This window comes from Lucilia sericata, unplaced genomic scaffold (assembly GCF_015586225.1).
Source record: "Lucilia sericata isolate MDLA Ls3-8-SP2 unplaced genomic scaffold, ASM1558622v1 Contig000283F_arrow, whole genome shotgun sequence".
Classification (NCBI taxonomy): domain Eukaryota; kingdom Metazoa; phylum Arthropoda; class Insecta; order Diptera; family Calliphoridae; genus Lucilia; species Lucilia sericata.
In genome coordinates, this window is record NW_023994308.1 from 391256 (window position 1) to 416656 (window position 25401).

General features: G+C 29.8%; 1 protein-coding gene across 5 annotated transcripts; it reads right to left on the minus strand.

Annotated features, from left to right (window-relative positions):
- LOC119603208 (band 7 protein AGAP004871) lies at positions 1-24793 on the minus strand. Of its 5 annotated transcripts, none has more exons than XM_037955156.1 (10): positions 24688-24793; positions 16705-16842; positions 16550-16561; positions 7850-7959; positions 7629-7701; positions 3307-3389; positions 2967-3170; positions 661-716; positions 398-578; positions 1-297 (listed from the first exon to the last, which is right to left on the minus strand). In XM_037955156.1, the coding sequence occupies exons 2-10, from the start codon at positions 16820-16822 to the stop codon at positions 163-165; spliced, it is 972 nt and encodes a 323-aa protein (XP_037811084.1). In that variant the 5' UTR covers positions 16823-16842; positions 24688-24793; the 3' UTR covers positions 1-162. The 5 variants fall into 5 exon arrangements, with proteins under 5 accessions (XP_037811084.1, XP_037811080.1, XP_037811083.1 ...); XM_037955152.1 differs by lacking the exon at positions 24688-24793 and adding an exon at positions 20417-20443; XM_037955155.1 differs by lacking the exon at positions 24688-24793 and adding an exon at positions 19988-20006.
- Between the last annotated feature and the right edge of the window lie 608 nt (positions 24794-25401).

The following is a 25401-nucleotide window of genomic DNA, read 5'->3' on the forward strand; positions in this document are numbered from 1 at the left end:
TAACCCAGTTTACCAAAGTTTTACTTAAAGTGTACAAATATTAAATTAAACATAATAATTACAAAACCATATAGTATTGCTTAATAGAAAATACTACACAAAATATGTATGTAGATATGTATGTTCACTGTTTACTGCTTCATAAATTCTCCATTTTTGCCATTACATAATATTTTCAAAATTCTTTTTTGAAGCCGGATCCATTGCCTCCTTGCCGCGCATGAAATATGTTAATAAATCAATGGGTAGTGGGAATACAATAGTTGAATTCTTTTCAGCCGAAATTGTATTGAGAGTCTGTATGTGAGTGAGAAAGTAGATGGCATAAATAATTTATTTGTAGTTTCAGAGAAAAATAAAAAAATGAAATATTATTTATTTATAAACATCTATTTACCTGTAGATAACGTAATTGTAGAGCAGCCGGTGAATCTCCAATTACCTCAGATGCCTCGCGTAAAGCACGTGATGCTTTTTGTTCACCCTCAGCTGCAATGACTTTAGCACGAGCCTCTCGTGCTGCCTCTGCTTCAGCGGCCATGGCTCTTTGCAGTTGTACGGGTAGGCGTACATCTTTACTAGAATTTTTATGGTTTGATAGAAATACAAGAGATTTAATTTATCTGTTAAAGGTGTAAGATACACAAAAAATTTACTAACATTTCAACACGTTCGACTTTAATACCCCAAGCATCGGTGGCTTCATCCAATTGTACCTGAAATTTATATAGTTGAGAAAAAAAAATATGTTTATAAATTAAATAAAGATTTTTGAAGAAATTTGTTATTAGGGTGGCACAAATTTTGTTTATTATAAATGACTTGATATAGAAAATTTTCTATAAATTTTCTTTTTAGAAAATTTTCTATTTTCCATAAATATTCTTTTTCTAGAAAATTCTTCTTAAATTTTCTTTTTATAGACAATTTTCCTTAAATTTTCTTTTTATAGAAAATTTTCCATAAATTTTATTTTATAGAAAATTTTCCTTAAATTTTCCTTTTATAGAAATTTTCCTTAAATTTTCTTTTTATAGAAAGTTTTCCTAAAATATTCTTTTTATAGAAAATTTTCCTAAAATATTGTTTTTATAGAAAATTTCCTTCAATTTTCTTTTTATAGAAAATTGTCCATAAATTTTCTTTTTATAGAAAATTGTCCATAAATTTTCTTTTTTCCATAAATTTTCTTTTTATAGAAAATGTTCCTTAAATTTTCTTTTTATACAAAATTTCCCATAAATTTTCTTTTAATAGAAAATTTCTCATAAATTTTCTTTTAATAGAAAATTTCTCATAAATTTTCTTTTAATAGAAAATTTCTCATAAATTTTCTTTTAATAGAAAATTTCTCATAAATTTTCTTTTAATAGAAAATTTCTCATAATTTTTTTTAACAGAAAATTTTCTTTTTATAGAAAATTTTCCTAAAATTTTCTTTTTATAGAAAATTTTCCTTAAATTTTCTTTTTATAGAAAATTTTCCTTAAATTTTCTTTTTATAGGAAATTTTCTTTAAATTTTCTTTTTATAGAAAATTTTCCATAAATTTTCTTTTTATAGAAAATTTTCTTTAAATTTTCTTTTTATAGAAAATTTTCCTTAAATTTTCTTTTTATAGAAAATTTTCCATAAATTATCTTTTATAGAAAAATTTCCTTAAATTTTCTTTTTATAGGAAATTTTTCCATAAATTTTCTTTTAATAGAAAATTTCCCATAAATTTTCTTTTAATAGAAAATATCCCATACATTTTCTTTTTATAGAAAATTTCCCAAAATTTTTTTTGTAATAGAAAATTTTCCTTAAATTTTCTTTTTATAGAAAATTTTCCATAAATTTTCTTTTTATAGAAAATTTTCCTTAAATATTATTTTTATAGAAAATTTCCTTCAATTTTCTTTTTATAGAAAATTTTCCTTAAATTGTTACCAGACAATTACATAAAACTGAATAGCACTTTGTGAAATTTCGGAAAAATCATTGTAACAACTATTTCAGAAAAGTCTGTTGTGAAATTCTTAACGACTGTTGTTTATAATTTTATCTTTCTAAAGGGACATTTATTGGCTTCAGTTTTTAATAGAACATTTTATTTTAATAGAAAATTTTCCATAAATATTCTTTTTATAGAAAATTTCCTTCAATTTTCTTTTTATAGAAAATTTCCTTCAATTTTCCTTTTGTAGAAAATTTTCCTTAAATTTTCTTTTTATAGAAAATTCCCTAAAATTTTCTTTTTATAGAAAATTTTCCATAAATTTTCTTTTTTTAGAAAATTTCCATAAATTTTCTTTTTATAGAAATTTTTCCATAAATTTTCTTTTTATAGAAATTTTTCCATAAATTTTCTTTTTATAGAAATATTTCTATAAATTTTCTTTTTGTAGAAATATTTCTATAAATTTTCTTTTTGTAGAAATATTTCTATAAATTTTCTTTTTGTAGAAAATTTTCCATAAATTTTCTTTTTATAGAAAATTTTCCCTAAATTTTCTTTTTATAGAAATATTTCTATAAATTTTCTTTTTGTAGAAAATTTTCCATAATTTTCTTTTTATAGAAAATTTTCCTTAAATTTTCTTTTTATAGAAAATTTTCCTTAAATTTTCTTTTTATAGAAAATTTTCCTTAAATTTTCTTTTTATAGAAAATTTTCAATAAATTTTCTTTTTATAGGAAATTTTCCACAAATTTTCTTTTTATAGGAAATTTATAATAAATTTTCTTTTTATAGGAAATTTTCCACAAATTTTCTTTTTTACATGAAATTTTCAATAAATTTTCTTTTTTGAGAAAATTTTAAAATTTATGGAAAATTAAGAATATTTTCCTAAACTAACTGCACCTTAATGACCATGGTATAAAATAATTCTCTCTCTATACATATTAATGTTTTGTGTTCTTTAGCCATATTTGAAAATTTTCATTAAATCTATAGTATAAATACTACATTTACAACCCACCTGCATAGTTCCCGATATTGTCATACGTTCACTTAAAATTTCATGCAAATGACGTGTGCCCATTGTATTGCGTAGAGTGGTCTGTGCCAATAGTCTCGTCGAATGATGAGCATTTTCAACGTTGGCCACTGAAACGGTGGCATTCGATACACGATAATAGACAACGGCATCGACAGAAACCGTTACACTGTCCTTGGTTAAAACCTAAAAGATAAAATATTTTAACTTAAATACATTTTTATTCTATTTATCTCCGCTGGTTGTTTTATATGAACAAATTTTATTATTTAAATTTTAACATAATTTTTTTTTTTTTTTTGCATTCCTTCCTGTGGTTTACCTCTTGGGGCGGCACATCGTAGGTACGTGTACGTAAATCTACTCTGGCATAGGCATCAATGCAGGGTAAAATAAAGAAAATTCCTGAAAATAAACAGATAAAATAAAACATAGAATGAATTTGTAAGTAACTAACGTTACGAGTATTTTACGCTTTTTATTTTTAATGGTTTTATTATATTTTTCTTTATTCTTTTTTTTTTTGCCTTAAAAACGTTGAGAATTTCCATAATCCTTAAATGTTACTTGCTCATGCCAAGCAAAGGCAGAAGACAGAAAATTATGTAAATTTATAACGTTGATGTTTAAAAGATAAAGTTTAACATAATGACTGGGTATATGTAAGCAAATTGATAGTCTATGGATTTAAGGATTTTTTCAGTGTCATTTTGGAGTACAGAATGATTTAATTAAGATTTTAGTACTGAATAACATTATACATTATGGGAAGTTTAAGGGAAATTATTTAGAAAGTTTATTTAGATGGAAATTAAGAAATTTTTAAAGAGATTTTGGAAGTTGACTTAGAAGGGTTAAGTAGTTATGAAAGTAACATTGTTGATAGCATTATCATACAAAGTATGTAAATGATGTTTTTGAAGTATATACACAAGTATATGTAAAAACAATTAAGAATGTATAGTCTGGCATGGCTGGCTATATGATACCCTACACAAATTAAATTGTATCGATTTTTGTAGAGATATTAGAACATTTAACATACAAAATAATGAGCTCAAGAGCAATATTACATATATACATAAAAAATGGACAGATATCAATAGGCTTCGTCCTTGTTCCAAGAGAAAAATATGTGCCAAATTTCATCAAATTATCTTAAAAATTGCAACCTGTAGCGTGCCACAGCTTACATGTACATACAGATGGACAGACAGACTGACAGACGGACTGACAGACGGACAGACAGACGGACAGACAGACGGACAGACAGACGGACAGACGGACAGACAGACAGACGGACAGACAGACGGACATACTGACAGACAGATTTTAACGACTCAGTAAGTAAAATCTACAGTCAAGTCTACTGTCTAGTCTACAGTCTAGTCTACAGTCTAGTCTACAGTCTAGTCTATAGTCTAGTCTATAGTCTAGTCTATAGTGCCAAATTTCATCAAATTATCTTAAAAATTGCAACCTGTAGCGTGCCACAGCTTACATGTACATACAGACGGACAGACGGACTGACAGACGGACAGACAGACGGACGGACAGACAGACGGACAGACAGACAGACGGACAGACAGACGGACATACTGACAGACAGATTTTAACGACTCAGTAAGTAATTCTGGGTATTACAAACATCAGCACAAATGCATAATATCTCCTACATACCCTACACCACTATAGTGGTTTAGGGTATGAAAACTTATATTCTTGAAAATCTCTCCTAGCATATCCTGAATGATAAAGCAGTGCCTTAAGACTTTGATCTAGTAATGATAGGCTGACTAGTTGTCTTCCCCGGGACATGTTATCTTCACGAATCTCTATTCCTTTATTGTTATTGCGATCTGGGGAATAGAGATGGTACCAATACTTCTGCTCAGTCGGGATCGTAACAATTAATTCGGGATTTTACCGAACTTCTTAGCTATATGAAGCCACGGTAGTTAGTGGCTCGTAGAAATTGCTCTGTACTGGATATTGGTATGGTACCTTCGTGATACACATGGTGGCTGTTGGTTGGTTACAAGACCAATATTTACAAATGCTACATACTTCGACTCAATAGGTAATTAAGAGGAAGTTCCTAGATTCCTCTTAATTACCTACTGAGCCGAAGTATGTCCTTCTCACCCTTCTGTAGCAGGTGCCTTCTCACCCTCTTCCAATGTCATGAAATTGTTAGGTTAACACTTTCTAATTGTTGCCTGACAATTGTATAAAACTGAATATCACTTTGTAAAATTTCGGAAAAATCATTGTTACAATTACTTCAGGATAGTCTGTTGTGAAATTCTACACGAATGTGGTTTATGTTTTCCTCTTCCTAACGGGTCATTTATTGTCAACTATATGACAAGTTTTATTCCACGGTGAATTCAACTCACCATGGATGATTGATTTTGATTTTTATTAGCCCATAAATCGGTCTAACAAATATGTATCAAGATACTGATACTCTTGTACCGAAACAACAAGGTCATCTGAGAATGATTCTCTATGGAGGATGCGTTATTGCTCATGACAACGTTGATCTTGGTGATCGGTCTCTATAGTTAGGCCGAGGAATAGTGGCACATCAATCAAGTGCAATTATTGGCATTCAAGGGAACCCCTCTCTATTAAATCAACTAGTTGATTGGCTCCTATTCGTTTTCGAGGTATTTATAAGGGTTTTTGCCATACTTGTCTCGTAAATTATTAATATTTCTACTGGAATTTGTATTATCAGATTTCATAAGGCAATGACCTAAATTGCGTAAAGTTTCATTAAAAAACGAATGCATTGGTGTAGCCTTTTTATCAAATCAATGATGCTGTATAACTGTTTCATGGAGTATGCCTTTTGGTTACACTTCTCAATCGTGAAGACGTCGTGAATACCTGACGTGTAGGCCTTATTTCAGGGTGGTACTTTTCAACCACTGAGTAAGCTGACTAGACGACTCAGCACCGCCCTTTATTTTTGTACTTTCGAACTTGCACCTTGCACTGATCACTGCTGACCCGTTGCTAAACTACCAAGATGCAAAAACATCACTTCCGTTTATAACCACGCAGATGGGATGGTCTCTGTTGAATCGGCAAATGTACCTAGAGTCATATTCGGTCTCCTGAACATATCGGGTCATGGAAGGTCCATTCTATCACATATATAAGATACTTTTCATTCACCATAGAATCCAGCACACTTCTCAATCATTCGTCGCACTCATAGAGAACAACATCCGATATAGTCAATCTAGTTGTATGGGTGGGTAAGTTCCGTATACCCCTACATACATCCAACCTGTATCATATACACAGTCCCACCGTCAATCCTCTGTGGGGTATCTGTTGACTAAGGCATCAGCATCGAACTTATCTCGAACTATAGACATTACCGTACATCAGGCTTTTAACCGACATTCTCTTCTCGAGAATTTGAGTTTAAACCACTGGCAACAGGTGCACCCCGAAGGAATCTATCCAATATCCGGGATAAGACAAAGTCCGAAACTCTGTCCTGCAGCCTACCGGTTCCAGTGGTACTAGATTATGTAGTTCTCTGCTTCGACCCATTTCAAATCATACCAAGGATAGGCCGAGGATACATTTGATAATAACCAGTTTATAGTCCCTATAGACTTAAGGTACTGATAGCAACTCTTTTACCCGGGATTGCAATAACATCAAGATGGGGTCTTTCTTTAAGGTTACATTCCCCGGCGATCTCAGTCGTGAAGCACAACATTCTCTAAAGAATTATGAAATATTTCTAAGAGTTTACTTAGGAGATTGTCCTTATTTATCCTTGTTATGTCACCTATTGTCTCTCAGCATTAAAAAGCATTGTTCAGGCTCTATTAGCGACCAAAGGTTGACAACATCTTATGAAGTAAGGAAGATTTGATGTTAATATAATGTATTATATTCAAATAATAAAACTATATTACGACTGACGTAACGGCTCATTAACTTATACTTTTCTACATTTGGTGTCTAAATTCAAAACGACCAGTCCTAAAATTGATCAGGCAACATATGTATATAAAGTAGAGGCCTTGAATGAATGTAGAAGAACTCAAAGATAGAACATCAAGGCATGCGCAATAACTTGTACCTTCGAAGTGTTCGTTAGAATTTCAACATAGTTGTGCATATATATGGGCAAAAGAATTTAGAGTATATATACTCTGAATTCTTATAAACAGGTCAAGTTTATAAGAATTCGCTGATAGGGATCTAAGGGCTACGCAGAGGTACGAGAGCTCATCCTAGATGAGATTCCTAAAAGGGCAGTTCGTCGGGACACTCTAATGAACAATAATATAGGTTTTTAGAACTGCCTCTTGTTGAAACTAAAATTTTAATTAAATGGATGATAACCTTTAAAAATGGATTATTACGCCCCAGAGAAAGCATTATATTAAGAAATTACTTTTTTTTAATTTGATTAACTGAATAATTATTTACGTCACAGACACAATTTCCTACAAAAAAAATCTCATTATAAAAATTACCCATTTTATATGAAAAAACTACTTATATAATTTAAATTAATTATCTTTTTTAATTAATCAACTATCTAGATAAAAGTGTAATATCATAGTTTATTAACTATATTTTGTAAGTTCACAAAGTATAACTTACCAGGACCTTTGGCGCCACCTTGTAATAAACGACCTAAACGGAATATAACTGCACGTTCATATTCCTGCACAACCTATAATTATAAACGACAAAAAAAAAAACAAAGATAAAAATAAAACAAAAACAAAAAACAAAAAACAACAAATGACACATTTTAACCATTAAATTTAACAAATTCATAATAATAAAAAAATTGTATATATGAAACAACTATAACTAACCTTGAAACACACAAACAAACTGAAAGGGGCTGTAAGGACAACCAATATAATTGACAAATATTGCAGTACTTTGCCAAATGTTGAGGCTTTATCGCTGGTATCAGCTTCAGCTAAAACATGAAAATGTATTATAAAATAAAAAACTATGAAAATGGAAATTACACAATAAATGTCAATTAAATGAACGGCTTATGATAAATGTTTATAATTTTATTAGCAAAAAACAAAACAATACGAAATAATTTGTAAAATATAATAAATTTTCAGATTCATACGTATAATAGCCTTAATACTGCTAGCACTACCGCAACTCATCTTACACACATACGAAGTACTTCAGATAATTCTATAACGATTAGTAAGGAACCTATAACCTCCGATTTATTTAAATATTTATTTCACTTGATAAATTTCACACTTAATATAATAATTTCTGTTAATAATTTTAATTGTTTTTCCTTAGTTGATGTGAATTTCTATTAGAGTAACAGCCTAAAGAATCCATTTTACTGGCGACCACTCGAATTCGAACACGTTGACCAATTGATTACAACTAACTGTAGTATATCTATTATACTCTAACTAATAAAATAAAATGGACAATTTCATGTGTAGAACTCATAAAAATCCATAAATTATAACAAAATAATTGTGTGTTCGTGTGTGTGGTATTTGTTAGTGGATAACAGCAATTGTTATAAACAAATTAGGGGGTGTATTGCGTTTGGAATGGGGGTCTGTCATTGGTTTTGTAAAAGTTGTTATAAATAGAGTTCAAATAAATCTATACACTGTTAGAAATGAAAGCTTTTTTGGTGTGAGTTATTTGAGCCAATAAATAATGTATTTAATTATTTGTTAATAATTCATATACCTTATATTTGTCTGCTATATTGTTTGGAGTTTGCGGAATTATTTCCTTATAACATTTCAATTATGCTTTTTTTGTTTTTACTACTTCAATCGATAAGAAGGTTTGTAATAAACAAATGTTATCAGTTTGTTGGCAAAATCGACAAACACTTCAATTACTAATATTTTAACTGCGACTATTCAATCTATCGTATATAACCTAATATAGTCTATGGTCTAGCTATAGTCTAATCTATAGCCTAGTCTATAGTCTAGTCTATCGTCTAGTCTATTAGTCTAGTCTATAGTCTAGTTTATTTAGTCTAAAGTCTATAGTCTAGTCTATAGTCTAATCTAGTCTATAGTCTAGTCTATCGTCTAATCTAGTCTATAGTTCTAGTCTATAGTCTTAGTCTATAGTCTAGTCTATGAGTCTAGTCTATAGTCTAGGTCTATAGTCTAGTCTATAGTCTCGTCTATAGGTCTAGTCTACACAGTCTAGGTCTATAGTCTAGCTCTAGTCTAGTCTAGTCTAGTCTATAGTCTAGTCTATAGTCTAGTCTAGTCTATAGTCTAGTCTATAGTCTAGTCTAAGTCTAGTCTATAGTCTAGTCTATAGTCTAGTCTATAGTCTAGTCTATAGTCTAGTCTATAGTCTAGTCTATAGTCTAGTCTATAGTCTAGTCTATAGTCTAGTCTATAGTCTAGTCTATAGTCTAGTCTATAGTCTAGTCTATAGTCTAGTCTATAGTCTAGTCTATAGTCTAGTCTATAGTCTAGTCTATAGTCTAGTCTATAGTCTAGTCTATAGTCTAGTCTATAGTCTAGTCTATAGTCTAGTTATAGTCTAGTCTATAGTCTAGTCTATAGTCTAGTCTAGTCTAGTCTACGTCTAGTCTATAGTCTAGCCTATAGTCTAGTCTATAGTCTAGTCTATAGTCTAGCCTATAGTCTAGTCTATAGTCTAGTCTATAGTCTAGTCTATAGTCTAGTCTATAGTCTAGTCTAGTATATAGTCTAGTCTATAGTCTAGATAGTCTAGTCTATAGTCTAGTCTCTAGTATAGTCTATAGTCTAGTCTATAGTCTAGTCTATAGTCTAGTCTATAGTCTAGTCTATAGTCTAGTCTATAGTCTAGTCTATAGTCTAGTCTATAGTCTAGTCTATAGTCTAGTCTATAGTCTAGTCTATAGTCTAGTCTATAGTCTAGTCTATAGTCTAGTCTATAGTCTAGTCTATGTCTAGTCTATAGTCTAGTCTATAGTCTAGTCTATAGTCTTCTAGTCTAGTCTATAGTCTAGTCTATAGTCTAGTCTATAGTCTAGTCTATAGTCTAGTCTATAGTCTAGTCTATAGTCTAGTCTATAGTCTAGTCTATAGTCTAGTATATAGTCTAGTCTATAGTCTAGTCTATAGTCTAGTCTATAGTCTAGTCTATAGTCTAGTCTATAGTCTAGTCTATAGTCTAGTCTATAGTCTAGTCTATAGTCTAGTCTATAGTCTAGTCTATAGTCTAGTCTATAGTCTAGTCTATAGTCTAGTCTATAGTCTAGTCTATAGTCTAGTCTATAGTCTAGTCTATAGTCTAGTCTATAGTCTAGTCTATAGTCTAGTCTATAGTCTAGTCTATAGTCTAGTCTATAGTCTAGTCTATAGTCTAGTCTATAGTCTAGTCTATAGTCTAGTCTATAGTCTAGTCTATAGTCTAGTCTATAGTCTAGTATATAGCCGTCTATAGTCTAGTCTATAGTCTAGTCTATAGTATAGTCTATAGTCTAGTCTATAGTCTAGTCTATAGTCTAGTCTATAGTCTATCTATAGTCTAGTCTATAGTCTAGTCTAAGTCTAGCCTATAGTCTAGTCTATAGTCTAGTCTAAGTCTAGTCTAGTTAGTCTAGTCTATAGTCTAGTCTATAGTCTAGTCTATAGTCTAGTCTATAGTCTATCTATAGTCTCAGTCTAGTCTAGTCTATAGTCTAGTCTATAGTCTAGTCTATAGTCTAGTCTATAGTCTAGTCTATAGTCTAGTCTATAGTCTAGTCTATAGTCTAGTCTATAGTCTAGTCTATAGTCTAGTCTATAGTCTAGTCTATCGTCTATAGTTAGTCATAGTCTAGTCTATGTCTAGTCTATAGTCTAGTCTATAGTCTAGTCTATAGTCTAGTCTATAGTCTAGTCTATAGTCTAGTCTATAGTCTAGTCTATAGTCTAGTCTATAGTCTAGTATAGTCTAGTCTATAGTCTAGTATAGTCTAGTCTATAGTCTAGTCTATAGTCTAGTCTATAGTCTAGTCTATAGTCTAGTCTATAGTCTAGTCTATAGTCTAGTCTATAGTCTAGTCTATAGTCTAGTCTATGTCTAGTCTATAGTCTAGTCTATAGTCTAGTCTATAGTCTAGTCTATAGTCTAGTCTAGAGTCTAGTCTATAGTCTCGTCTATAGTCTAGTCTATAGTCTAGTCTATAGTCTAGTCTATAGTCTAGTCTATAGTCTAGTCTAAGTATAGTCATAGTCTAGTCTATAGTCTAGTCTATAGTCTAGTCCTAGTCTAGTCTATAGTCTAGTCTAGTCGTCTAGTCTCTAGTCTAGTCTAATAGTCTTAGTCTAGAGTCTAGTCTATAGTCTAGTCTATAGTCTAGTCTATAGTCTAGTCTATAGTCTAGTCTATCTAGTCTAGTCTAGTCTATAGTCTAGTCTATAGTCTAGTCTATAGTCTAGTCTATAGTCTAGTCTATAGTCTAGTCTATAGTCTAGTTTAGTCTAGTCTATAGTCATAGTCTAGTCTATAGTCTAGTCTATAGTCTAGTCTATAGTCTAGTCTATAGTCTAGTCTATAGTCTAGTCTATAGTCTAGTCTATAGTCTAGTCTATAGTCTAGTCTATAGTCTAGTCTATAGTCTAGTCTATAGTCTAGTCTATAGTCTAGTCTATAGTCTAGTCTATAGTCTAGTCTATAGTCTAGTCTATAGTCTAGTCTATAGTCTAGTCTATAGTCTAGTCTATAGTCTAGTCTATAGTCGAGTCTATAGTCTAGTCTATAGTCTAGTCTATAGTCTAGTCTATAGTCTAGTCTATAGTCTAGTCTATAGTCTAGTCTATAGTCTAGTCTATAGTCTAGTCTATAGTCTAGTCTATAGTCTAGTCTATAGTCTAGTCTATAGTCTAGTCTATAGTCTAGTCTATAGTCTAGTCTATAGTCTAGTCTATAGTCTAGTCTATAGTCTAGTCTATAGTCTAGTCTATAGTCTAGTCTATAGTCTAGTCTATAGTCTAGTCTATAGTCTAGTCTATAGTCTAGTCTATAGTCTAGTCTATAGTCTAGTCTATAGTCTAGTCTATAGTCTAGTCTATAGTCTAGTCTATAGTCTAGTCTATAGTCTAGTCTATAGTCTAGTCTATAGTGTAGTCTATAGTCTAGTCTATAGTCTAGTCTATAGTCTAGTCTATAGTCTAGTCTATAGTCTAGTCTATAGTCTAGTCTATAGTCTAGTCTATAGTCTAGTCTATAGTCTAGTCTATAGTCTAGTCTATAGTCTAGTCTATAGTCTAGTCTATAGTCTAGTCTATAGTCTAGTCTATAGTCTAGTCTATAGTCTAGTCTATAGTCTAGTCTATAGTCTAGTCTATAGTCTAGTTTATAGTCTAGTCTATAGTCTAGTCTATAGTCTAGTCTATAGTCTAGTCTATAGTCTAGTCTATAGTCTAGTCCATAGTCTAGTCTATAGTCTAGTCTATAGTCTAGTCTATAGTCTAGTCTATAGTCTAGTCTATAGTCTATAGTCTAGTCTATAGTCTAGTGTATAGTCTAGTCTATAGTCTAGTCTAGTCTAAATTATATTACAATTTGCACCCTGGGATGTAATACTCAGGGACTAGTCCAGTCTGAAGTCCTGCAAACCATTAATTCGTCTCTGTGTAAAGTAAGTAATTTTCTAAGTTTGCATATGCATGTTGTAGTTTATATTTGTTGTTGTAATTACAGGTATAGTACTTGTCTATTCATACATTTAGTTTTATATACATTCATATAATGTCCAGCTTTTGTTGTTTGTTTTTCTAGTTGTCGTAGTTATGAAAAAGGATACATATTTGATAAGTATTTTAAAGCAATTACTTCTAGGAATTTACCATGTGTGTTTTATTCTAAAACGTTTTTTTTTTTTTTTTTGAAAAAAATGTAAAATTAAATTGAGGTTTTCCATTAAAAAAAAGTAAATAAACATACAAAACTGTATGCGTGTGTGTTGTCATTTTATAGTCAACACAAAAAAAAACGACTCATTAATACAATTGTTACCTGGAACATATTTGATTAAGGCGTCACCCTATACGAATACTATTTGGTTTTATTGAATTTATACAAAACTGATCAGTTGCCCGCAATCTATATAAAATGTTAAGGTTATTCAGTTTATAATTTAAATCTACTTCATGTTAACTGTTTGATAGGAAATTTTCACACTTATGTAGCAAATGAGAGGATAAAAATAATCTACAATTTCTTTTTGTAATTTACAACTAGTACTGCTAACTGAAACCATTATTTAGAATAACGAACATTTGTCTGTAAAAAGAAACTGAATGTGGGTTTAAGTTTAATATTCCAAAGTTGATGTAGGTCAACATTAGAATTTTTAACAGATGGTAACATTTGGGTTTTCCTGTTAACACGAGAAATATTATTAATTTAAAACAATTTAATTATTATAATGACTTTTACGAAAGAGGTCAATTAAGTTGGTTTGAAGAGAAATATGGGTGTTTAAAAGTAAGAAGTATAGGTGTTACACACAATTAAAATAAATGTTTTGCATTAAACATACAAATAGGGGGTATGAGTAATATGAATTGGTAATATCAAGTATACGTAAAACCATCTAGAAGGTTAATAACCAACCAACCAACCAACTAACTAACTACTAACTAACTAACTAACTAACTAACTAACTAACTAACTAACTAACTAACTAACTAACTAACTAACTAACTAACTAACTAACTAACTAACTAACTAACTAACTAACTAACTAACTAACTAACTAACTAACTAACTAACTAACTAACTAACTAACTAACTACTAACTAACTAACTAACTAACTAACTAACTAACTAACTAACTAACTAACTACTACTAACTAACTAACTAACTAACTAACTAACTAACTAACTAACTACTAACTAACTAACTAACTAACTAACTACTAACTAACTAACTAACTAACTAACTAACTACTAACTAACTAACTAACTAACTAACTAACTAACTAACTAACTAACTAACTAACTAACTAACTAACTAACTAACTAACTAACTAACTAACTAACTAACTAACTAACTAACTAACTAACTAACTAACTAACTAACTAACTAACTAACTAACTAACTAACTAACTAACTACTAACTAACTAACTACTAACTAACTAACTACTAACTAACTAACTAACTAACTAACTACTAACTAACTAACTAACTAACTAACTAACTAACTAACTAACTAACTAACTAACTAACTAACTAACTAACTAACTAACTAACTACTAACTAACTAACTAACCTAACTAACTAACTAACTAACTAACTAGTGTTTATAAAAAACCGACTTTTGGAAAAACCGGTTTTTCGGTTAACCGAAAATTGACCATTTCTAAAAAACCGGTTTGTCGGTTAACCGAGTACAAAAAAACCGGTTAAACCGGTTAACCAAAATGTTTGGAAATCTTTAAAATATTATAATATTTAGTTGAAAAATTTCATTTTGCGAAATATTATGAATTACTTAATAAGATATTTGCACTTTTTAGTATAAATATGTACATTAATATATCATAAGAAAGCAAACTTATACAGATCTGAAGTTATTATTGATTCGTCAGGTATATGGAAGTTGCCATAGGAGGAATAAATTGACCTTTGAATATATAATGCATCTATATCAATAAAAAATTTTATGTCCAACACTAGTATAAATAGTGTTCAGGCTCGCGACGATTCATCGGGAACGGACGTAGACGACGACTGTCTCGACATAGACATTGAGCCACTGCTTTAATTGTGACCACCCTCCGCTCGCTACGCCTGTGGTTGTTCAAATTACTGTGAATGACACTTAGGAATATTGACAGGTGTCATTACTTCCTTCCTGATAATCAACCTAAGCGCCATTACAGTTTGTGAAAAACCCCAGCAGCATAAATTCTCGGACAGCGACAATTACCCTTATGTTTCGATAAATAAAATCCGTTTTGAGAACGTTTGACAAACTTCTCGATTTTTATTATACTCACGCAGTAAACAAGGAAGTGCATTTTATAATCAACGTTATTTATTCGTCTTAATAAGTAACAAATTTCTTCATATAATGGTTGGAATTTGTTTAAATACTTAATTTTTTATTGGTTTAAATGCCATCTTTTTACTAATTTCCTGATTGTCTGAAATTGTAAATCTCCATTTTATATGCATAATATATGTTTAACATTTCCTAACATTTGTTTAACAATCTCAACTATCCAAGATTTTTAAAAATCACAATAAAAAATCAAAGAAAACATACAATTTTGTACTAAAAATTAGATTTTTTGAAATCGGTTAACCGAGACTTAAAAACCGGATAACCCGGTTAACCGAAAAACCAATGTTTTAAAAAAAACCGGTTTGCGAAAAACCGAAATATGCAATAAAAACCGGTTCTTCGGTTAACCGGTTAACCGGTTTATAAACACTATAACTAACTACTAACTAACTAACTAACTAACTAACTAACTAACTAACTACTACTAACTAACTAACTAACTAACTAACTAACTACTAACTACTAACTAACTAACTAACTAACTAACTAACTAACTAACTAACTAACTAACTAACTAACTAACTACTAACTAACTACTAACTAACTAACTAACTAACTAACTAACTAACTAACTAACTAACTAACTAACTAACTAACTAACTAACTAACTAACTAACTAACTAACTAACTAACTAACTACTAACTACTAACTAACTAACTAACTAACTAACTAACTAACTAACTAACTAACTAACTAACTAACTAACTACTAACTAACTAACTAACTAACTAACTAACTAACTAACTAACTACTAACTAACTAACTAACTACTAACTAACTAACTAACTAACTAACTAACTAACTAACTAACTAACTACTAACTAACTAACTAACTAACTAACTAACTAACTAACTAACTAACTAACTAACTAACTAACTAACTAACTAACTAACTAACTAACTAACTAACTAACTAACTAACTAACTAACTAACTACTAACTAACTAACTAACTAACTAACTAACTAACTAACTAACTAACTAACTAACTAACTAACTAACTACTAACTAACTAACTAACTAACTAACTAACTAACTAACTAACTAACTAACTAACTAACTAACTAACTAACTACTAACTAACTAACTAACTAACTAACTAACTAACTAACTAACTAACTAACTAACTAACTAACTAACTAACTACTAACTAACTAACTAACTAACTAACTAACTAACTACTAACTAACTAACTAACTAACTAACTAACTAACTAACTAACTAACTAAACTACCTAACTAACTAACTAACTAACTAACTAACTAACTAACTAACTAACTAACTAACTAAACTAACTAACTAACTAACTAACTAACTAACTACACTAACTAAAAACTAACTAAATAACTAAAACTAACTAACTAACTAACTAACTAACTACTAATTAACTAACTAACTGACTAGTTCATCACTTAACCCGTAAATATGTATGACTTTACTTTTTACTACTACATCGGAAAGTTTAAATTTTCAATTTGTTTTCATTTACTTACTTAGTCTTCGAACTGCATATTAATTATTTCAAAAAACACCAGCACCCACCGCAGCAGCAACAACAACAACACTTAAAAAATCAGAAAATAGACAAAATATTACCATTTACAAACTATACGTATTTTTAATTAAAATTTTCCATCCATTAACTTACTTTTTAACATACGTTCCCGGTACTCATCATCACGTTGTATAGACACAACACCATTACCACCGACACCACCATCACCATTTGAAATGGTGGTAATATGTTGATGCAACTGTGTATCCATTACAGAGAGCTAAAGACAAGCTAAAAGTTGCACAAATAAAAAACGAAAACATTTAGAAAGAAAAATCTGAAAAAATATAATATTAAATTCCGAAATAAAGAACAAACTATTTTTTTTTTTTTTTTTTAAATAAATCCTAAGTTCAAAGGAAAAAACAAATCAGCAAACATTAGAGTGGCATCAACTGAACTTATACTGAGATTCTCACACATACATACATATAATTACATCTGTATGTGGCTTTGAATGTGTGTCTCTGTAAACATCGATTAACATGCTAGAAAATCCTTAAGTCATAAATAAAACATTTAGTGTAAATACGTGAATTTGCAACAACAGTGAGAGATTAAACAGTTTGGACATTTTCATTCGAAATAATTTTTCACTAAAAGTTCAAATTTTTATCACTATTTTTCACTAAAAATCTAACATTTTACTAAAAATTTAATTTTTTACTTAGAATTAAATTGTTCATAAAAATTTTTTCACCAAAAATCAAATTTTTCATAAAAATCATAATTATTACCAAAAAAAAATCGATTTTTCACAAAAAAAATGGTTTTCCTACTTAAAATCCACTTTTTCACACCAAAACACCAGTTTTTTTCACCAAAAGATATTTTGAATATTTTATAATTTCTATGACTTGCATCCTTTACTGTTACGACATTTTGCAAAACTTTCTATATGTGTATGTGTATGTTAAAGCTAGCACATCTCTAAAATGTTGCCATTTTCTATGGTAAAACTTAAGCACAGCACATCGTTATACAAATTTTATAACACATCTTATAAATTATTTAAATCGTTGAAAGTGTAAGTAGAGAAGATACACCAGATATTTACCACTTCAAATAACAATATTAGGGTGGCTCTAAAGCCTTTAAAAAATAAAATGCTGTTAAAAAAATTAAGTGTTTTGCTATAGTAATAGTTAAAATAATTAAAATTAGTTTTAAAAACTGTTACTTTTGATAAATTTCTTATAATTAAGTTACCACCCTAATGCATTTGTTTTTTTTTTAGTTATATACATAGAGGAAAAAACCATATAAACATATGTAATCTAACAAAAATCAATGTCTGAATAATTTTGTATATGACTTGTTTATCGTTTGCATAAAAATGTTATTTTAACGAGATAAACATTTATGCATAAATACGTACATACTTACATATATATATGTAAATGTTAAATATTTAAATAAAAGAAAACAAATTTGAAAAATATACCACGCTTTACATAAAATACATATATTAAAATTTGCCATACATAAATATGTATATAACTACCAGTAACTACAAACACTAAAGTATAACTATTACGAATCTGTTTTGTTGGGATCATTAGATCTGTCCTTTAGTGATGAAGAAGCTAATGATTAAAGAATATATTGTTGCACTCAATCCAATAAAATCTAGTTCAAGAAAGTTCAGACCACTGTTGGTCAATCTTTTTTCGCCATTGCCCTTCTAGTCATACTACAAAACCGCCAGAAACAGTCAGATTTAGCTTTATGACTATAAATAGACTATAGACTAGACTATAGACTAGACTATAGACTAGACTAGTCGACTAGACTATAGACTAGACTATAGACTAGACTATAGACTAGACTATAGACTAGACTATAGACTAGACTATAGACTAGACTATAGACTAGACTATAGACTAGACTATAGACTAGACTATAGACTAGACTATAGACTAGACTATAGACTAGACTATAGACTAGACTACAGACTAGACATAGACTAGACTATAGACTAGACTATAGACTAGACTATAGACTAGACTATAGACTAGACTATAGACTAGACTATAGACTAGACTATAGACTAGACTATAGACTAGACTATAGACTAGACTATAGACTAACTATAGACTAGACTATAGACTAGACTATAGACTAGACTATAGACTAGACTATAGACTAGACTATAGACTAGACTATAGAACTAGACTATAGACTAGACTATAGACTAGACTATAGACTAGACTATAGACTAGACTATAGACTAGACTATAGACTAGACTATAGAACTAGACTATAGACTAGACTATAGACTAGACTATGACTAGACTATAGACTAGACTATAGACTAGACTATAGACTAGACTATAGACTAGACATAGACTAGACTATAGACTAGACTATAGACTAGACTATAGACTAGACTATAGACTAGACTATAGACTAGAACTATAGACTAGACTATAGACTAGACCTATAGACTAGACTATAGACTAGACTATAGACTAGACTATAGACTAGACTATAGACTAGACTATAGACTAGACTATAGACTATAGACTAGACTATAGACTAGACTATAGACTAGACTATAGACTAGACTATAGACTAGACTATAGACTAGACTATAGACTAGACTATAGACTAGACTATAGACTAGACTTATAGACTAGACTATAGACTAGACTAGACTAGACATAGACTAGACTAGACTAGACTAGACTAGACTACTATACTAGACTAGACTAGACTAGACTAGACTAGACTAGACTAGACTAGACTAGACTAGACTAGACTAGACTAGACTAGACTAGACTAGACTAGACTAAACTAGACTATAGTCTAGACTATAGGCTGGACAATAGACTAGAATATAGATTGGACTATAGACTAGACTATATACTCAACTATAGATTCGACTGTGGACTCGACTATAGAGTGGACGATAGACTTCCGCTAATCGACTAGACTATAACTCGACCATAGACTCAACTATTGACTCGAACTATTGGCTCGACTAAGACTCGACTATAGACTCGACTATAGACTCGTCTATAGATTCGACTATATAATCGACTAGTGAATCGACTATAGAGTATATAGTATATACTCGACTCCATTTTATTTGCTTTTACTAAAACGATGGAATAATCAAATTGGCAGCAGTCGTTCATGCTTTATTAGGGACAGTTAAATTTCTCAATATTACAACACCGGTTTTTAATAAAGTTATAAGTCTTTTAATAATAATTTATCAAAGGTATCTCAAACTTATTTATATAAAAAATGATTTTATACATAATTATTAAACAATTACAATGTTTTCTTTCCCCGATACTTTTAGATTCAAAATATGAGTTATTTAAAATTAAATCCAGAATTAATCACCACTTTCACAAAACAAATATACTCATTCGAATTGAACTACATAATAAGCCAAATTAATTTCACTTATATACAAAATTCCATTAAATCACAATAACAATAAAAACACGAATGCAAGTTTTATTTATTTTTATACAAAAGGAATGTAATTATTTTCATTATTTCTCTTCATTAATGTATTTTATATTGTTATTTAACTCAAATAATTTCCGGCAACATAACGAGCAACATTAATCAAAATAACCAAAATAAATACACGTTTTTAATATTTATACGCCTATAGACGAGATTGTTTAAATATTTATTTGTAAGTACATTAAATAAACAAATAAATGAATAAATAAAAACCCGTATTTGAAATCGTTAAATAAATTGCATATTATATTTCAACACATTCATATAATTTTAGTATTATTCGTTATTATTTAAATCCGCTTTCAGGTAAATCACTTACAATTGTTAGTTCTGGTTGACAGGACAATAGAATGAATACTAAAATCTCAAATAAAAACTAGCCATTAATTTATTTACGGTGTAAATGAACGGACATACGGACACACAGACATGGGTAGATATTTGAACATTATTATTTACTGGTATATTTAATACTCATACATAGACAGATATAGTTAATTTTGTGTGACAAACAAAACATTCTACAAGTAAATAATGAGTATGTAAGTCGAAATTAGGGAAGAAGCGTTTTTTCCTTTGTATTTTTTTAAGACTTATATTAGACTATATCCGTATTATTGATAAAGAATACATTCGAGAATGTAGTCCAAACTATAGTAGAATATTTTGTCTAGATAAATAAAATCCAATACATTCCTAGTCTAATCTGCAGTTTAGTTTATAGACTAATGTCTAGTCTATAGTATAGTCTATAGTATAGTCTATAGTATAGTCCATATTCTAGTTTATAGTATAGTCTATAGTCCAGTCTTTAGTCTAGTCTGTGTTCTAGTCTTTAGTCTTTTCTTTAGTATAGTCCTTAGTCTAGTCTATAGACTAGTCTATAATCTAGCCTATAGCACAGTCTATAGCTTAGTCAATAGTCTAGTCTATAGCTAGTCTAGGGTCTAGTCTTTAGTCTAGTCTTTAATCTAGTCTTTAGTATAGTCTTTAGTCTAATCTTAGTTTAGTCTATAGTCTAGTATGTAGTCTAGTCTATAGTCTAGTCTATAGTCCTAGTCTTTAGTCTAGTCTTTAGTCTAGTCTTTAGTCTAGTCTTTAGTCTAGCCTAGTCTTTAGTCTAGTCTTTAGTCTAGTCTTTAGCCTAGTCTATAGTATAGTCTATTGTCTAGTCTTTAGCCTAGTCTATAGTATAGTCTATTGTCTAGTCTATAGTCTAGTCTATTGTCTAGTCTATAGTCTAGTCTATAGTCTAGTCTATAGTCTAGTCTATAGTCTAGTCTATAGTCTAGTCTATAGTCTAGTCTATAGTCTAGTCTATAGTCTAGTCTATAGTCTAGTCTATAGTCTAGTCTATAGTCTAGTCTATAGTCTAGTCTATAGTCTAGTCTATAGTCTAGTCTATAGTCTAGTCTATAGTCTAGTCTATAGTCTAGTCTATAGTCTAGTCTATAGTCTAGTCTAGTCTATAGTCTAGTCTATAGTCTAGTCTATAGTCTAGTCTATAGTCTAGTCTATAGTCTAGTCTATAGTCTAGTCTAGTCTAGTCTATAGTCTAGTCTATAGTCTAGTCTATAGTCTAGTCTATAGTCTAGTCTATAGTCTAGTCTATAGTTTAGTCTATAGTCTAGTCTATAGTCTAGTCTATAGTCTAGTCTATAGTCTAGTCTACAATGTACTCTATAGTCCTAGTCAAAGATATCTACTACTCTATTGGAACTTATCACTACTTTATAGGCGAGATTGTAGTGGACTCAATAGTCGAGACTAAAAATTTCTCAAAACTCAATACCAATTGCCAATTAGATACCCCACTAAGAAAATTTTGTTATTTTCTTTTTTTTTGTTATAAAATAGATTGATTCTGACCATTTATAGCAGGAACTTTAATATGTAATATCCCTATTATGAATATATACATACATATGTACCTAAATACTTATACTTAATACTTGTTTGTATTTGTACTCTCTTCCGCAAATAAAACAACAAAGACTAAAAAATGATATGCATACATATTCAAAATAAATTATTAACAAAGAAAAAATAATTTTACTCATTAAGGAATCTTCAATAAACGTGTTTTCTTTTTCAAGGTGTAATGCGTTACTTATTGATTAAAATTTCTATGAACTTTTATTAAAGCTTTTATTCCAAAAATTAACATTGTGGCAAATTATTAGCAATGTTTTCTAGGGTGATGTTTGATTTGTAAATACATATAAATTATAAAATAATATAATTATATTTTTTTACGGAACTTGTATTTTTCCATTAAAAGGACTTAATCAATTTAAAAGTAACAAAATATTTCACACTTGTAGCTTTAATTGAATGTAAACAAAGTAAAAAAATAACCTTGTATTATAATTGAACCCATTGTGTCCGTGAACAGCTATTGTAAAGCTAATATAATAAAGTTGTCAATGTATGGGAGTACCGAATTATAACTTTATACAAAATAAATTTATGAATTATTAACAGCAGTTCTCCCACTAAAAATGCTATACAATAGAATGAGAGAGAGAAAGTACAATCAGTACTTTATGTATAGTATAAATTTGAAATTTCCAAAATTCTATTCTCTTGATTAAATAGAAAGACCATTCTTAGTTCACTAATCTCTATAAGCTAGTCTGTAGGCTATATTCGAAACTGTAGGCTATTTCATAGTCGACTATGTAGTCTCCTGTAAGTATAGTATATATACTTGTGGCTACATACTACTCCATAATCTCGACTACTATATAGTCGAAACTATAGATAGACCACTATATACTCAAGACTATAGTCTACTCTATAATTGAAACTATAGTCTCGAAAATCGACACTACAAACTTTTCTATAGTCCAGACTAAAAACAACTTCATGATCGAGACATTAGATTATAGACTGCTCTATCATGGAGACTATGAACTATTCTAATGTTGACTTTAGACTAATATATAGTTGAGACTATAGAATATTCTCTAGCCAAGGATATATACAATTCTATATTTGTTACTCTATTGTTGGAACTCTACCTACTCCATGGTAGAGACTATAGATATTTCTATAGTCTAGACTATACCTTAATCTACTCTACTCTACTCTACTCTACTCTACTCTACTCTACCTACTCTGCTCTACTCTACTCTACTCTGCGACTCTACTCTACTCTACTCTACTCTACTCTACTCTACTCTACTCTACTCTACTCTACTCTACTCTACTCTACTCTACTACTACTCTACTCTACTCCGCTCTGCTCTGCTCCACTCTACTCTACTCTACTCTACTCCACTCTACTCAACTCTACTCTACTCTACTCTACTCTACTCTACTCTACTCTACTCTACTCTACTCTACTCTACTCTACTCTACACTACTCTACTCTACTCTACTCTACTCTACACTACTCTACTCTACTCTACTCTACTCTACTCTACTCTACCTACTCTACACTACCTTAATCTACTCTACTCTACTCTACTCTACTCTACTCTACTCTACTCTACTCTACTCTACTCTACTCTACTCTACTCTACTCTACCTACTCTACTCTACTCTACTCTACTCTACTCTACTCTACACTACTCGATACTATATACTACCGCTATAGTCTACCCTTAAGGACAATCTATAGTCGAGACTATAAACTTTTCCTTAGTCGAGATTATGTACTACAGACGAGAATATAGACTGTTTACTCTACAAATGGAACTAACAATATAACTATGATCTGTACCCGTAATTATTATTGTACTCCACAGTTGAGTAGATAGTCAACTTTAAGGACGAGACTATGCACTAATCCATACTCGAGACTTTAAACTTTTCTGTAGTCAATAGTCTACTCTAGTCGAAGCTAAAACTGCTCTATACTTGACACTTTCCATCAATCAGACTATAAATTAATCGATGGTAGCGACTATATACTACTTTCTAGTTGATACCATTGACTACTCTATAGTCGAAGTTATAGACTACACCATAGTCAAGACTTTAGACTTCTCCATAGTCGAAACTATAGACTAATCTAGTTGAAACTATAGTATAATTTAGACTACAAACTATTTCATAGTCGAGATTTTAGACTAATATATACTTTAGCCTAACGACTACTCTACTTTATAGTTGGTACTATAGTCTACTCTAAAGTCGTCACTTTGGACTACTCTTTCTAATAAAATAGACTATATACTTTTGTATAGCGTATACTGTAGTTTACTCCCTAGTCTTTAACACATATGAAGAGTACTATTATAAAAATGGCAGCGATATGCAAGACTGTGCGTGTTAGTATTTAACTATCAAACAATCAATCAGAATTTTATATTAAACAGAACAAAGTTTTATAACCAGAACAAAATTCTCGTCAACACCTTTGAATCCCAAAACAAATTTTTATATATATTTTTTTTAAATAATTGTCTATAAAAAACCCTATAGTTCAAATGGTAATATTTTCATATCAAACTTAAATGACATCAAATTACTTATTACCAGACATAACAAATTTAGATTTCAAATTTTTATTTTCAACTGCAAATGCTAAAAATATTTGATTAATGTATTACTCATTTATAACTCATTGTTAATTTAACTTACCTTTAACTTGACCATTATAAAATTTACCCGTCTTTTGTTTATTACATTCTATTTTGTGTCCAATAAAAAGGTGTTGCTTTAATGACTTGTAAGAAATTATATTGTATTTATATTTATTGAAGATATTACTGTCATAGTCGTTGACAATACTGCAAAATTAGCTTTGTGATAGTTGAGTCATATTATTATAGAATATTAGCCTTCCTTTTGGGAAATATTTAACCTTGAAATCACATGTCCAACAATTTATTGGTCTACACGTTTATTTATTAAGAAAGTATTTTCAAGTCGAACAAATTATATTGTATTTATGTATATACTAACATATGTATATAAATAGGTTAGTCTATACTCTTTGTGCGGTTAGTTTTAATTTCAAATTAATTTATATATTTTTATTATATATTTAAAGTAATGTTTTTGTATATAGGTTTGTTGTTAGCAATTAGGTGATATTTTAACAAAAACAACTAATTAATATATTTAATTATTCTAATTTATTAGAACACGTGCTGTAGAAATATTTAGGGAATAAATTAGTAAAGTTTTTCATATTAAAATTTATAAACGCTTTTTGCCTAATTACATAATTATCTTGATGGTAAACAGTTACCATATTTACTTTGATATGAAAGAGTACTCATATACCAAATTTCATTCATCAACAATATGAATTAATATTTTAATACTTTTTGTAAGCATTTCTCTCTAAGA

Excerpts from the sequence above, each read along its gene's own strand:
- LOC119603208 (XM_037955156.1), bottom strand. The coding sequence starts at position 16,822 with ATGGATACACAGTTGCATCAACATATTACCACCATTTCAAATGGTGAT. Across the intron at positions 3,171-3,306 it reads ACGATGTGCCGCCCCAAGAG|GTTTTAACCAAGGACAGTGT; the intron begins GTAAACCACAGG and ends TTTATCTTTTAG. Across the intron at positions 717-2,966 it reads CAATATCGGGAACTATGCAG|GTACAATTGGATGAAGCCAC; the intron begins GTGGGTTGTAAA and ends TATAAATTTCAG.